Source organism: Gobio gobio (genome assembly GCF_949357685.1).
Source record: "Gobio gobio genome assembly, chromosome: 22".
In the NCBI taxonomy this organism is placed as follows: Eukaryota; Metazoa; Chordata; class Actinopteri; order Cypriniformes; family Gobionidae; genus Gobio; species Gobio gobio.
The window spans coordinates 17,051,258-17,068,140 of NC_137118.1; the positions used below are offsets into that span (position 1 = coordinate 17,051,258).

A 16,883-nucleotide genomic window follows, 5' to 3' on the forward strand; every position below is an offset into this window, starting at 1 on the left:
CTTAAAGGAAATGGAGGGATTTTACAGTGTAGCGTGGCCAGGGACAGACGGAGAGCAAACAGTGGATGATCTTTGGACTCTGCTGCCAGGGCTGGAAGAGGAAAGCTGGTAAAACAGTTGGATGAGGGAGTGACGTGGGCCAGTCGCTAGAAACTGACTGAATTTTTAAACAAAGAAAAATCTTCCAATCTCATTTACGTAGTTTAGCTCAAATTTGGACAGCTGTACCTACAAGAAGCTCATTTTATTACTCAAGAGTTTAACAGCTCAGGATTATTCCATTTAATCAAATTGACTGACATATTACGTGGATCTCTTTCCAATTGGTACAGGCTATCAAAACTCTACAAAACAGGTCATGCTCATGTTTACGGCGTACTATATCATGTCAGCCGAAGACATGCAAGAACACAGCACACACAGAACGTTCCCCTGACGTTAGTATTTGGTTTTTATTTTTTGCAACAATAAAATAATGTTCCCAGAACGTTGCAGGGTAGTTATTTTTCTGGGAACCAAAAATTGTTAGCTGGAAAAGGGCTGTTTTATTACCTCTTTTATTAGCAATGTATCCATTGCCCTGTTTTAATGCGCAATTTGAAGTATCGCATGAGAAACGAGTGATGGAAACAGCAGATTTCGAAAAAATCCTTTACTTCGCTAAAAAAGTTATGCTTGCTTGAGGTGGTTTTTGACTTGAGCGGAAAAGAGTTCATACAAATAATGGGAGATGGAATCGCATTTGCCAAAATAATTTCTGACATAGCGAACATTAAACCCATGTGACATTAAACGAACATGTTTCCGCTTAAGTTATTGATACAGGTGACAAAGAAAAGGGAACAGGAAATATTGTGAGCCGGATTAAAACTCAAATTTCCTACATGAGCACCATAGCTCAACCCGTTGGTGCATGTGTGCAAACCACTAGGCCACGGCGTCAGCCTATGTTGTGTGAGACTGCAAGTAATAGGCTAGTTCACCCAGAAATAAAAAAAATGGTATTTACTCACCCCCTCCTTGAACTGTCACCTTATCGTGGTGGAGGGGTTTGAGTACTTGAATGATCCTAGGAGCTATGTTGTCTGGGGCTATATGCCCCTGGTAGGGTCTCCCAAGGCAAAAAGGTCCTTGGTGATGGGCCAGACTAAGAGCAGATCACAACCCCATATGATAAAAATAGAAACAAGGACCGCAACATGGCGCAGCCAGGGCCCCACCATGGAGCCAGGCCCAGGGTTGGGGCTCGTATGCGAGCGCCTGGTGGCCGGGCCTCCCCCATGGGGCCCGGTCGGGCTCAGCCGGAACGAGTGACATGGGGCCGCCCTCCTGTGGGTTCACCACCTGCAGGAGGGATCATAAGGGGCCGGTGCATAGTGGATCGGGCGACAGTTGAGGGCGAGGCCCCCGACGACCTGATCTCTGGACACAGAAACTGGCTTTACCCGGCCCTCTTGGAGTCTCTGGGAGGGGTGCTGGAAAGTGCTCCGACCGGAGACTCCGTCGTTCTACTGGGGGACTTCCACGCCCACGTGGGAGGTGACAGTGACACCTGGAGGGACGTGATTGGGAGGAACGCCCCCCCTGATCTGAACCCGAGCGGTGTTCTGTTATTGGATTTCTGTGCTAGTCATGGCTTGTCCATAACGAACACCATGTTCAAACATAAGGGTGTCCATCAGTGCACATGCCACCAGGACACCCTAGACCAGTGGTTCTCAACTCCAGTCCTGGGGACCCACTGCTCTGCACATTTTGTATGTCTACCTTATTTAAGGCACCTGATTCTGATCATCAGCTCGTTAGGAGAGAGCTCCATGAACTGAACTAAGTGTGTCAGATAAGAGAGACACAAAATCTGCAGAGCAGTGGGTCCCCAGGACTGGAGTTGAGAACCACTGCCCTAGACGGAGGTCGATGATCGACTTTGTGGTCGTCTCATCTGACCTTCGGCCGTATGTCTTGGACACTCGGGTGAAGAGAGGGGCGGAGCCAAGTGGAACTGATCACCACTTGGTGGTGAGTTGGATCCGATGGCGGGGGAGGAAGCTGGACAGACTCGGCAGACCCAAACGTACTGTGAGGGTCTGTTGGGAACGTTTGGCTGAGCCACCTGTCAGAGAGATCTTCAACTCTCACCTCCGGCGGAGCTTTGACCGGATACCGAGGGAGTCTGGAGATATCGAGTCCGAGTGGACCATGTTCTCCACCTCCATTGTCGACGCGGCCGCTCGGAGCTGTGGCCGAAGGTTTCCGGTGCCTGTCGAGGCTGCAATCCCCAAACCCGGTGGTGGACACCGGAAGTAAGGGATGCCGTCAAGCTGAAGAAGGAGTCCTATCGGGCCTGGCTGGCTTGTGGGACTCCTGATGCAGCTGACAGGTACCGGCAGGCCAAGCGGACTTCAGTCCAGGTAGTTGTGGAGGCAAATAAAAAATTTGGGCCTGGAAGGAGTTCGGTGAGGCCATGGAGAAAGACTATCGGTTGGCCTCAAAGAGATTCTGGCAAACTGTTTGACGCCTCAGGAGGGGGAAGCAGTGCCCTACCAACACTGTTTACAGTGGAGATGGGCAGCTGTTGACCTCAACTGGGGATATCGTTGGGCGGTGGAAGGAATACTTAGAGGATCTCCTCAATCCCACTGACACGTCTTCCATTGAGGAAGCAGTGGCTGAGGGCTCGGAGGGGGACTCGTCCGTCACCCGGGCTGAAGTCATCAAGGTAGTTAAAAAGCTCCTCAGTGGAAAGGCACCGGGGGTGGATGAGATCCACCCTTAGTACCTCAAGTCTCTGGATGTTGTGGGGCTGTCTTGGCTGACACGCCTCTGCAACATTGCGTGGCGGTTGGGGACAGTGCCTCTGCACTGGCAGACCAGGGTGGTGGTCCCTCTTTTCAAGAAGGAGGACCGGAGAGTGTGTTCCATCCACAGGGGGATCACACTTCTCAGCCTCCCCAGGAAAGTCTATGCCAGGGTACTGGAGAGGAGAATTCGGCCGATAGTGGAACCTCGGATTCAGGAGGAACAGTGTGGTTTTCGTCCCGGTCGTGGAACACTGGACCAGCTCGATACCCTTTCCAGGGTGCTGGAGGTACAGCAGGAGCTTGGTCCGCATTGCCGACAGTAAGTCTGACTTGTTCCCGGTGCATGTTGGACTCCGGCAGGGCTGCCCTTTGTCACCGGTTCTGTTCATAATTTTTATGGACAGAATTTCTAGGCACAGCCAAGGGCCGGAGAGTGTCCGGTTTGGGGACCACACGATTTAGTCGCTGCTTTTTGCGGATGATGTTGTCGTGTTGGCCTCCTCAGACCAGGACCTTCAGCGTGCACTGGGACGGTTTGCAGCAGAGTTTGAAGCAGCTGGGATGAGAATCAGCACCTCCAAGTCCGAGGCCATGGTTATCAGTCGGAAAAGGGTGGCTTGCCCTCTTCAGGTTGGTGGAGAGTTCCTGCCTCAAGTGGAGGAGTTTAGGTATCTTGGAGTCTTGTTCACGAGTGAGGGAAGGATTGAACGGGAGATTGACAGACGGATCGGTGCAGCATCTGCAGTAATGCGGTCAATGTACCGTTCTGTCGTGGTAAAGAAGGAGCTGAGCTGTAAGGCGAAGCTCTCGATTTACTGGTCAATCTATGTTTCTACTCTCACCTATGGTCATGAGCTGTGGGTCATGACCGAAAAGACAGGATCCCGGATACAGGTGGCCAAAATGAGCTTTCTCCGCAGGGTGGCTGGGTGCTCCCTTAGAAATAGGGTGAGAAGCTCGGTCACTCTGGAGGAGCTCAGAGTAGAGCCGTTGCTCCTCCACATCGAGAGGAGCCAGCTGAGGTGGCTTTGGCATCTATTTCGGATGCCTCCTGGACGCCTTCCCAGGGAGGTGTTCTGGGCTCGTCCCACCGGGAGGAGGCCCCGGGGAAGACCTAGGACACGCTGGAGGGATTAGGTCTCCCGGCTGGCCTGGGAACGCCTCGGGGTTCCCCCGGAAGAGCTGGAGGAAGTGGCTAGGGAGAGGAAAGTCTGGGCGTCTCTGCTTAGACTGTGGCCCCCGTGACCCGGCCCCGGATAAGCGGAAGATGATGGATGGATGGTATTTACTCAGCCATTCAAGTCATCAGGTGAAATTGTTTTCATATCGCAATATGTATCGCAGAAAAACAAAATATCACAAAGTCAGTTTTTTTCCAATATCGCTTAGCCCTAACTTCCGACTGACAATTTTCAGTGAATAAATAAATAAACAGCTCATCACACAATTTTGTCCTATACATAAATGACATCAAGCAAACATTACTTTAAGATACTTTATACATAAAATCATTTGTTGGAGTGCGCACAAACATTTTAATAACACATTTGTCCTTGCAGTGACTGTGTAGAATACCTATATAACTTCAAAAATGTGAGCAAACTCCCAAACATGTCAGTGATTATTGTCAGTGTTGTTTCAAGATTTAAAAAAAAAAAAGGTGAGAACTTCCACAAGTTGGCACAAGGAATGTGTATATTACAAACAGTGACAGTTCTCTTCTAAAATACAGTCCAAACACTGCTGGCCTAAACAATGGTAACAGTATATAAAGTGACACAGAGTTAGAAGTGAGAAATGTACAGAAATAAATAACAGGTTTAACAGTCACAATAATGATTGGCAATATTAACATACATTTTACGTATTGGCAGTGCTTGTGAAAAATACAATAATGTATTTACATAGAAATTTGGATTAACAAGGTGAGACTTTTTGCACAGGCAACAAAGGGACAAATTTAGTGTTAGTGTCTTTTTCCTGTTTGTTTTTGCAGTTTGAGTCGTTTCTGGAAAAACAAAGCACAACAGTACAAAATTTAACAAAAAGAAACTGGGTAACAACAAGACTTCACAGAAGAAAAAAGACTTCATAATCTTTACTTAAAAGGAAAAAAAATACAAAGTTAAAATCGTTTAAATAGAAAATAGAACAAATAAAATAAGGCCGCTTTGAAACGAAAAATAAACCTCACCATTATCTTTAATTGATCAGTGATCGTATTTGAGCTTGATCGGGTATTTGTTAACTTTCATATCTTCTCTCCCCAGTTGATGCTGATATTTCAGCGCTCTCATTCCACTATATAAATATAAAGTATTGAAAAGTATTACACGACTCCCCTTAAAGCATTCACACATTTTAGCTTCAATACTGTCCGATGATGCTGCATTGTCTTTCGATGGACACACACACACACACACACACACACACACACACACACACACACACACACACACACACACACACACACAAAAAAAGCAGGTGTAAATGTGATTATTGCTGCCACCTATTGGTCATAGACGATGGCTGAAGTACCGCTCACTTTGAAATGAATGGTGACCGTAAGAGGCAGAAGATTTGTGGGCTGAGGTGCAAACAGGTCATCCATCATGTGAGCGGCCGCAAAGCCTGTAAGAAAGGCACACTTTCGGCTGACGGATGTGTCACGTGCGAGCTGACTTGGAAACGATGTGAAATGTACACAATATCTCTCTACAAACCCTGACATGATTACATATTCTGATTCATGCAACGATTCACTCCACAACACCAAGTGAATGAGATCCGGCCCCTTGGAAACTAACACACTCGGTCTCAGGAGCCACAACATTCATGACAATCATAATCATTACATTTCAAACTGACACATTCACAGCATCAACAAAATAAGGCAATAAACACATGGCAAAAGGGGTTACAGAGGAAAAAGTGCATGAATGGATGTGGAATCTCTGTATTGTACAAACTAATGTCTCGACGACACACTCACAGCGCAATCTGATGATCGGAGGTCAAAACTCAGATTCAAACATTCTGAATGCTCATAGGACCTTGAGTCAGGGATAGACACAATATTTTTCACAAACAAAACGTTTGTGAGAGAGACATGCCTGGTTTTGCTGTTGTGTGCCTTGACATTGATTATTAAATTAATGAAAACATTGAAAATGGCTGAATCATAAAATGGAAGCATCTCATAAATGTCAGGGTCAAAACTCACCCCAAAATCAGAAAATACATTTTTTAATAACATTTTATTTTATTTGCATTGTGAAATTATTTTGTATTATTTATTTTATCTAAATTATTTTATAATATTAATTGTATTTTGTTCAATAGTAAAGTATTCATTCATTAATAAATTAATGGCAATGTAAAATCGGCTTATAAATGTAAAAATCTACAAATGTAATATTATATTTAATTGTGTGTTTTGGGGTAAACGTGGTCTGTTTTCATGAGATTCACCCAAATACATATTTATAAAAAATGTCTAGTGGACAACAAACACCTAATTAGGCAAAAGTTTGGCACAATATGGCACATTACTGTATATCCATCCGTCACAGTCTCGTTTATTATAAAATATGGCATCTACCCTGACAAGTCCTTTGCTAGTTTGTCAGTGGCTTGGTGTGTGAGTGTGTTTTTCATTATATATCAACATATGGAAAAAAGGAAGTCTTTAGGAATCCGTTTTATCAGGATGACTCCCCATTCACTTTCAGACAAACAGTGCTCTTTATGAAATGTCACATGGCTGCTGAAAGCCCTTCTCTGTGGGACAGAAGTGGGTGTCAGTGTGCAGCAAAAACATTGGTGTGGACACAGAAAGTTGACAGTGTTGACATCCAGCCTTTGTTTATCCGTTCAACAACGTAAAGAGTTTCAGATGGTCTTCAGCTGTCAAAGACTGTCCTCACCTCCCCTCCTCGGCCGAGCGGGTCTCGGACTTGAGTTTCACAAACTCTTTGGCCACCTCGTCACCCGAGCGCTGGGAGAGGATGCGCATGACGGTGAGGCCCGTGTCATCGATGTGTATCTGCGGGCCCAGCGGACACCAGCAGGCGCAGCTGGCTCTCGGTGCGACATCCCGCAACTGTATGACGGCGATACCAACCACACGGTCCGCACGGCCGAAGCAGTAGTCCTTCACACACACCTGCAGCTCATAACACTCTGGGCCATCCTCGTTTCCAAGAATACTGCAGAGAGAGACAGAGGGGGAATTCAGTAGTAACTTGTACTATTTACTACACATCTATCCGTATATCCACTTATCCATCACATCTACCCATCCGCCAACTATCTGTCCATCCATCCACCCACCTATCCATCCATACATACATATGTCTTTCTATCATCCATCCATCGAAAATAAAATAAAAAATAAAGTCCATCCATCCCTACATCCATCCAATCATCAATCCTATCCATACATCCACCCATCAATCCTATTCATCCATCTATTCATACATCCACCCATCAATCCTATCCATCCATCTATTCATACATCCACCCATCAATCCTATCCATCCATCTATTCATACATACATCCACCCATCAATCCTATTCATCCATCTATTCATACATCCACCCATCAATCCTATCCATCCATCTATTCATACATCCACCCATCCATCTATTCATACATCCACCCATCAATCCTATCCATCCATCTATCTATTCATACATCCACCCATCCATCTATTCATACATCCACCCATCAATCCTATCCCTCCATCTATTCATACATCCACCCATCATTCCTATTCATCCATCTATTCATACATCCACCCATCAATCCTATCCCTCCATCTATCTATTCATACATCCACCCATCCATCTATTCATACATCCATCTATTCATACATCCACCCATCCATCTACTCATACATCCACCCATTAATCCTATCCATCCATTTATTCATACATCCACCCATCAATCCTATTCATCCATCTATTCATACATCCACCCATCAATCCTATCCATCCATCTATCTATTCATACATACATCCACCCATCCATCTATTCATACATCCACCCATCAATCCTATCCATCCATCTATCTATTCATACATACATCCACCCACCCATCAATCCTATTCATCCATCTATTCATACATCCACCCATCAATCCTATCCATCCATCTATTCATACATCCACCCATCAATCCTATTCATCCATCTATTCATCCATCCACCCATCAATCCTATCCATCCATCTATCTATTCATACATACATCCACCCATCCATCTATTCATACATCCACCCATCCATCTATTCATACATCCACCCATCAATCCTATTCATCCATCTATTCATACATCCACCCATCAATCCTATCCATCCATCTATTCATACATCCACCCATCTATCTATTCAAACATCCACCCATCCATCTATTCATACATCCACCCATCAATCCTATCCATCCATCTATTCATAAATCCACCCATCAATCCTATTCATCCATCTATTCATACATACATCCATCCACCCATCAATCCTATCGATCCATCCACCCATCCATCTATTTATACATCCACCCATCCATCTATTCATACATCCACCTATCCATCTATTCATACATCCACCCACCAATTCTATTCATACATCTATTCATACATCCACACATCAATCCTATACATCCATCTATTCATACATCCACCCATCAATACTATCCATCCATCTATTCATACATCCACCCATCAATCCTATCCATCCATCTATTCATACATCCACCTATCCATCTATTCATACATCCACCCACCAATCCTATTCATACATCTATTCATACATCCACACATCAATCCTATCCATCCATCTATTCATACATCCACCCATCAATCCTATCCATCCATCTATTCATTCATCCACCCATCAATCCTATCCATCCATCTATTCATACATCCACCCATCAATCCTATCCATACATCCACCCATCCATCCTATCCTATCCATCCATCCATCCATCCATCCATCCATCCATCCATCCATCCATCCATCCATCCATCACAATCCTTAGCAACCACTTAGTAACATCTATCTGACAGTCTGTTATGCCTTTTCAACCTTCAGGCGTTTTATTTTTATTGATCAATCTATCAATCTATCAATCCATCCACCCATCCATCCATCCATCCATCCATCCATCCATCCATCCATCCATCCATCCATCCATCCATCCATCCATCCATCCATCCATCACAATCCTTAGCAACCACTTAGTAACATCTATCTAAAAAAGTCTGTTATGCCTTTTCAACCTTCAGGCGTTTTATTTTTATTGATGCTTTGGCAATATTGTGCAATTCTCATGTTCTCTCTTTCTAATCTTATTTGTCCTGAATGACTAGGTTTTGCACTCACAAATGAAAGGTCTCGTTGAATTTGGGAGCCCAGCTGTTGTTCTTTGATTTGGTGGTGAACCTGCGCTTCTTGTCGCTGAGATGAGGGCCGATCATGGTGGCTTCCACAAATGGCCGAAACATCCCAGACGTCTGCCACTTCAGATCATTTGCAGCCACAACTAGAAGAATAAAAATGTGATTCAGTCATCAGACAATACACTTGTGGAACAGACAAAGTTTAAAGCAATAAAAATGCAGTTTAAAGCAATAAAAATGCAGTAAGACATACCTTTAACTGTAACTTTATGCTCTCCTGTGCCCGGGTGAGTAAAGAGGTCAATCTGTATGGATACTTCCCCTACTGGCTTATCAACTCCTGAGCCTAAACACACAGATATATTTAGTTAGTTATCTACATGGGGACAATCCATATTCCTCTTTTTTTAAATTAAAAAAAGTCTAAGGAAGCCCTCAAATACCCCCAAAAGGAGGTCGTGTCAGGTTTAGCTCACTTTTGAATACCAATTTGTTATCAAAATATGGTAAAGTACACACACAAACACAGTGGAGGAAATTAAGAAAAATTTAAAAGCATTAGAAAAACGGAGATGAAAGATGTACCAGCTGGAACAAATTTACATAAATAGGAAGTCATGACAATGACGAAGGGAACGCAGAGCCTAAATTACAGTGAAATATCGTTGGGTGAAGAATCTCATCAAGAAATGTGACTCCATGAGGTCAAAATGAGATTGTGACTTTTAATCCAAGTTAGCATTGTGCATTAAAGACCATATTTGCATTAACTTTTCTCTAACTTTTCTTTGCATTAACCTTTCTCTCTCTCTCATTAAAATCAGTGCTCATACTGTAGCTGTGACGTAACTAAAGACTACTGACTACTTAATGTTTCATCCCAACTTCCTGGAAATACATCAACGAGTCAAAAAATCATTAAGCCATTTCATTGGGTCTTTTATGTTCCTTATAGGCTTCATAAAATAGGCTTCATGTTCTTCAGGCAAAAGAACATTTATTTATTTAAAGTTTTGGATGAAATATGACATGGTGATTGTGAGATTCACCCCATTAGAGGGCAAATTAACCCAATACACATGTAGGAATGGATCTGGAGAAGGGGGCTGTGAGGGTATCTGGATCTCAGCGAGTCTGTGGTGACCTACCCTTGGAGGGCTGTATTTTCTCACTAGGTGTTATCCTCATACCCTTCCCATTATGCACTTGGGGCAGAGACAGAGGCAGAAGCAGCAGTGAAAGAGACAACGATCAAAAGCAAAGCATTAAAAACAAGAAAAACAACAGAGAAACATGGACAGTAGCCACATCAAGCAGCGAGACAGATAAAGCTTGAAGAGATCAAGAGGTTTCTATACAAAAAGTAGTCAAACGAGTCCCGTCTACAGTAATCCACAGCTCAATACTGACACCTAGTGAAGCATTGCTTGACAAACTAAAGATATCAAAAGATATGAACTGAAGAGTGATCAGTGAAGTTATATCATTATATGGAAAAAACAGTGTGAACATTATTCAAAATATCTTATGTTCCATGAAAGTAACTCATACAGGTTTGGAACAAAATGAGTGTACATGATGATTGAATTGTCATACAATTCCTTTGATATAGATATTAAGACGTTATAGTATATGTATGAAGATTCATGTGTGTTCATGTCTGTGTGTTCACCTTGAGCATGCTGAGAAGTGACAAATGTCTTGATGAGTGTGTCGGTGGTCTGGGTATAGAGGGACAGTGCATGTCTCAGTGAGGACAGTTCAGGACTCTTCTCCAGGAAGGCCTTCTTCAATCCATTCCCTCCAGCATGGAAGTATTGCTACAGAGGATAGTAAATAACCAAAGCTTAATTTTCAAACAACATGGAACTTTTTAGCTGCTTTAAAGAAAACCTAATTTATACCTTTATGGTATCGAGGGCCACGTCCATGACCGCGCACTGCTTGGGAGTCAGGCTTTTAGCGTCACCAGACATGTGATCCTGCCGAGGCAAAAACTATTAAAAAACCCCCCACATAATACAAAAAACAACCTCTGATACAAACCAAAACTCTACAACAGTTCCTTTCAACTTAATGGACAGGAGTATCCGAACATTGAATAGATGTCATTAACTTGTAAATAGAGGCGGTAATGTATTAATGTTTTTTGGATTTCTGATATCAAAAACTTATGGAAACCCATTTCTGCCCCAGAGTAAAAGAAAGAAAAATACAGATGGAATTATGAGAAATAAAAGGTGCAACTGTGAGATGTAATGTCACATTATTGAAAACAGTCACAATTACAAAAAAAGTCACAATTACAAGAATTAAAGTTGCAATGACTAGAAATATGAGTAAGAGTATATAAGATTTGCGAAATATAAGGTCACAATGTGGTCATTTACATCACAAATACAAGAAAAAAAGTTAAAAATTACAAGAACAAAAATTACTTTTGTAAAAAAAAAATTAAAAAAATCCTGAATAGTCTTGTTGCACTAGGAAGTTTTGAGTCCTACAAAGTTTAAAACGTTAATTAATAATGCTTTTTTTTTAAACTATAAAAGATCTTGAATAGAACATTATACTAAGAGCTTTTGATTAAACCTCAACTCCAGTGGATTCTCAAACTGTGTAGCTCCACCCGCCTCATGAATGAAGTACTGCACACATTTTGGAGACCGTCTCTGCTTGTTTTCAGTCCAAGGGTAAATAAAGAACTGGTTCTTTGGTGAAGTACAGCCTTTTCTTTACTCAAAAAACATAATGTTTGTAAAGGCTAATGTTTTATGTATCCGAGGAGCAGAGAAGAGTGTATTTTCCTGGTATTTGCTGTCTAGTCATAGCCTATACAGCCCGTGCATAGCATTTCATTTTTTTAACACAAGATTTTGGCCAAATGTATTAAACGACAGAAAAAAAAACAAGTGCCCACATAGCTACAATAACCGTTGTAACTGCCTCAGATGCGACTGTTCTAATGACTGACAACAAATCTCCAGCATTTGTTGCTGAAAAACCTCATAACTTCATTTGAGATTGACTTTGGTAAAATGTTAATAATATAATGACACATGCAAGTGTCTGACCATACATAAAGCCTCAATACTAACTCAATACTGTTTTTTAATTTCCTCAATAGTAGCGGTTCAACACTAACCTGCAATTTTCGCTGGTTTCAAACACACACCATGCTGCATATTACCTGCCATTCATCATAATATTTTAACGGTTGGTGACCTCAGAAAAACTGCGATCCAAAAGCTAATGCCAGCAATTTACCTATGATGACTTGACAACTGAGCATAAGAATTTCACTCATGCTGGATGAGTCAACGTCATATTTGCATAAGCCATGCTATTTGAATTCATGATTGGTTGACTATCAAATTAAAATATCAAACCAAACGATAAAATATTTGTTATTATATTATTAACTGGTTAATGGTCATTTCAAATAAGCGTTTCTGTTCAGAAGGATTAAGGGGGGGGGGGGGGGGGGGGGTCTAACGCTATTTCATGCATTCTGACTTATTTACACTGTTAAAGGAACACGCTGACTTTTTGGGACTTTAGCTTATTCACTGTATCCCCCAGAGTTAGATAAGTCCATACATACCATTCTCATCTCCGTGCGTGCCATAACTCTGTCTGCAATGATATCGTGCCAATAAAATAATATATATTACGCAGCGCCTGGAAATATTCGCCAGCACACTCTCTGTGCAAGCAGGTTGTCACGATGGTTATGTTGATGGAAGTTAGCCTATTTTCAGCCGCTGCTTAATATCATTGCGCCACTGCACCCATGGTACAGCAGCAAAGTTCCTTGATTACTACCCAACTTTTCATTTTCCGTCGATCTTAGTACACGATGTAACTATACACATCACAACATGTAAATAGGAAAATGTTGGCGTTATTTTTTCACTTATTGAGTAGTAGGCTAGCTGGAGCCATTTACCTCCAGTCTTTGTGCTAAGCTAGGCTCGCGGTGGGTGTGTCAGACAGAGTTATGTCACGCACAGAGATGAGAATGGTATTTATGGACTTATCTAACTCTGTGGGATACGGTGAATAAGCTAAAGTCCCCAAAAGTCTGCGTGTTCCTTTGAAGAGTTAGATTCTCATGCTAAACATGACCAACATTTTTTTTTAATTAGTTGGACATATGATGGATTATTTCTGTGCCAAATACACTTCAGGATTTCGAATAGGTTTCGGAAAGTTTTTTTTAGAGTATGGCTCAGTATGACGGCATAAAGGGCGGAATTGCTTGTATGGGCACTTCTCCTGGATGAGCGCGTGCGCACATCAACCAGAGCGAGAGCAAGAGCGTGCCCGTCAAAGAGCTATATTCGGGTTACGGAAGCCGTCGGCAGCGCTGTCATTTTGTTTCTAGACCACAAAATCAACAATGTCACTAAAGAAGTGTGTTTTGGGTTGTGAGGGAAAGATAACATTGATAACCTTGTATCTGTCTTTTATAAATATGATAAAACTAAAGACTCTTCACAGAAATGAAGGATGCAGTACTATTCTATAGGTACTCAAGATTAACATGAGACTGGTAGAAACTCTGTGTGTTATGTACCCTTTAAACTTTTGTTTTGGTTTATGTTCCTGTTAAAGTTTGTTTGTTTCCGGATTTTGTTTTTGTTCCTTGAACCGGCTCAGAACCCTGACCAGGGTACAGAAATATGTAAATAGCATTTAAATTGAGACTGTGTTAAATTTAACCATCTGTATTCACTTGCTGAACTCTGAGCTGGTTTAAATAGATCATAGTCTGGATTAAACAAGCCTAGAGCGGTACCTTGAGTTTGGAGAGCTGACCCAGTTCTTTAGCCGCTGAAAATATCATTCCCTGCCAGAAAGAGATAAAAGTGTTACAGAATTGAAGTGTTTGGAAAATGTAAAACATGGATTTTGCATGTTAAAATTTTCCTTTTTAAGACTTGTAGGAAGAATTTATAAACGTTTCAGTCTAAAATGATTCCTATAGAACCACTATCTCTTAAAATGAAGCATTTAGGGGCCATATAACATTTTATGGCAAACTAAAGAATCCCTTGATTTCAACAACTTTGTCTGGAAAAAGTGTGATAATCTCTTGCAGTCATGCAGGTCTTACAAGGGTGTCATTGCCCTGAGGAAGGATGATGGTCTTCTCAAGACTGTTCATCACGATCCTCCACAGCTCCTTCAGCACTCTCTTCAGCACAGTTTTCTCACACACCGAGGCAAACAGCATCAAACTGCTCACAAATACACACAGATCAGGACAGGCTTCAGGTACACGAATAATAGTTTCTGTACAGGTGAGGAGAGTTTCACTCACTTTGCATCCAAGAAGTCCATCAGTGGCCGCAGCATGTTATCAGAGTCGGCCTCCACCTGGTTACGGCTGTTGGCGTTGACGGGACCTTTGATCTGGTACAGCAGACTAGCCATCTGACGCATGCAGTCATCAATACGGCTCTGGAAACTGCAGAGAAAGATCAGAGTTTAGCATGAAGATGAAACGTGCTGGACTGCAGTAAGAGGGGAATTTCCATTTGAATTAATTTAAGCCTTTTTAATCTTTACTCATCAGATATTGCGATATTATGCAAGCCAGACTAGTACCACATCCCCCAACCAGATATAGTGCCTTCCACTAATATTGGCACCCTTGGTAAACATGAGCATAAATCTGCATTGTTTATCCTTTTGATCTTTCATTCAAAAACTTCACAACATTCTAACCTTTCACTGAAGTAAAACAATTGAAAGTGGGAGGAAACTTCACAATTATGAAATAAATGTTTTTCTCCAATGTTGTTTTTCTCAATGTTGGCCACAATTTATTGGCACCCCTAGACATTCCTATGAGTAAAATATTTCTGAAGTATTTCCCCATTCATATATACATATATTTTTTAGCACACCAGGGTGACTAGGAGCATAAATGTCTAGCCATGACTTCCTGTTCCACAGGAGTATAAATATGAGGAAACACAAAAGTCAAAATCCCTTAATTCATCACAATGAGAAAAAAAACTAAGAATATAGTATAAAGAATATAGTTGAATATAATTGATGAGCTTCACAAAATAGAAAGTGGCTGTAAGAAAACAGCTAAAGCATTGAAAATACCCATTTTCACCATCAGGGAAATAATTAAGAAGTTCCAATCAACTAAAGAGGTTACAAATCTGCCCGGAAGAGGACGTGCGTCTATATCGTCCTAATGCACGACGAGGAGGAGAGTTTGAGTGGACGAAGACTCCAAGGATTCACAGCTGGAGAATTGCAGAGTCTTGGGGTCAGAAAGCCTAAAAAAATTTATCAAACAGCCCCACTACATCACCACAAGTTGTTTGGGAGGGTTTCAAAAGCTCATCCAAAAACAAACTCCAGCATATTCAGAAACAGCTGGAACTTCAAAATGGACCTGGTTCTATAGTCAGATGAAACTGAAAAAAAATATTTTTGGCAGCAAACCCACCAGATGGCTTTGGTGCAAACAGGGATAAAAAGTACCCCATGCCCATGGTTAAATATACTGCAGGATCTTTAATGTTGTAGGCCTATTTTTTTGCTGAAGGTCCTGGACATCTTGTTCAGATACATGGTACCATGGATTCTGGAAAATACCAACAGATTAAAAAAAAATCTAAACCTGACAGCCTCTGCTAGAAATCTTATAATGGGCTGTGGTTGGAGCTTCCATCAGGACAATGATCCAAAACAAACATCAAAATCAACACAAAAATGTGTTACTGAGCACAAAATGAAGCTTCTGCCATGGCTGTCCCAGTCCCCTGACCTGAACCCTATAGAAAAGGAGTGGGGTGAACTGAAGGGAAGAGAAGCACCAACATGGTGCTGGGAATCTGAAGGATCTGGAGAGATTCTGTATGGAGGAATGGTCTCTGATCTCTTGTAAGGTGTTCTCCAAACTCATTAGGCATTATAGGAGAATACTCAGAGCTGTTATCTTGGCAATAATTGCAGCCAATGTGAACAAGAGAAAAACATTTTATAATGAGATTTCCCCCCACTTTCAATTGTTTTACTTCAGTGAAAGGTTCAAAATGTGATTTTTTTTAATGAAAGATCAATGAAAGAGCAGAGTCCGCAGACTTCAGTTACCTGGATGAGACTGTGTTATCAGTTTTTACCGGTTGTTATCAGGGATAGTATACCGCTGGATGGCGCGATTGACCAATCAGTATTTATATGCTTATTTTAACAAACCAATTCCATTGTATTACAGTTTTTGGTAACTCATTATTTAACAGTGTAGTTGTTACGTGTTACATGCACTTACTGTAGTAAAATTACATAATTACATGCAACTAAACCTAAACCGAACCCTATTCCTAACCCTAAACCTATAGTTGTTTCTTAATATTACTCAGTACTTAAATGTTAATTACACTGCAGCAAGGACATACAATAACGTTTAACAGTTTTTTTTCCCTGTGACACAATAAAAAATACTGTATTACAGTAATGAGATATGAGATCTCACACACCTTTCTATCTGTTATAATTAATATATTGCAATTGTGACGTATTTATACAATGTGGCAGTATTTCTTGTGCTGCCTTTAATTTATGCTGAATATATTGAATTATTACATGACTAATAATTATGTGGAATTCATGCTTTAATTTAAAAAATACTATGCTAGTAATGACAATAATAAATAATT

General features: G+C 41.5%; 1 protein-coding gene across 5 annotated transcripts in view; it reads right to left on the reverse strand.

The window, feature by feature from the left end:
* Positions 1–4,282: 4,282 nt before the first annotated feature.
* Positions 4,283–16,883, reverse strand: part of unc13bb (unc-13 homolog Bb (C. elegans)) — a 124,685-nt gene continuing 112,084 nt past the window's right edge. For all 5 annotated transcript variants that reach the window (XM_079804879.1, XM_079804878.1, XM_079804880.1 and 2 more), the window contains 8 exons: positions 14,522–14,668; positions 14,315–14,438; positions 13,997–14,047; positions 11,100–11,177; positions 10,868–11,015; positions 9,449–9,541; positions 9,179–9,338; positions 4,283–7,009 (listed from right to left, as the gene is read on the reverse strand). In XM_079804879.1, coding sequence (XP_079661005.1) covers positions 6,724–7,009; positions 9,179–9,338; positions 9,449–9,541; positions 10,868–11,015; positions 11,100–11,177; positions 13,997–14,047; positions 14,315–14,438; positions 14,522–14,668 — 1,087 coding nt within the window. In that variant the 3' untranslated portion in view covers positions 4,283–6,723. The remainder of the gene's footprint in view (positions 7,010–9,178; positions 9,339–9,448; positions 9,542–10,867; positions 11,016–11,099; positions 11,178–13,996; positions 14,048–14,314; positions 14,439–14,521; positions 14,669–16,883) is intronic.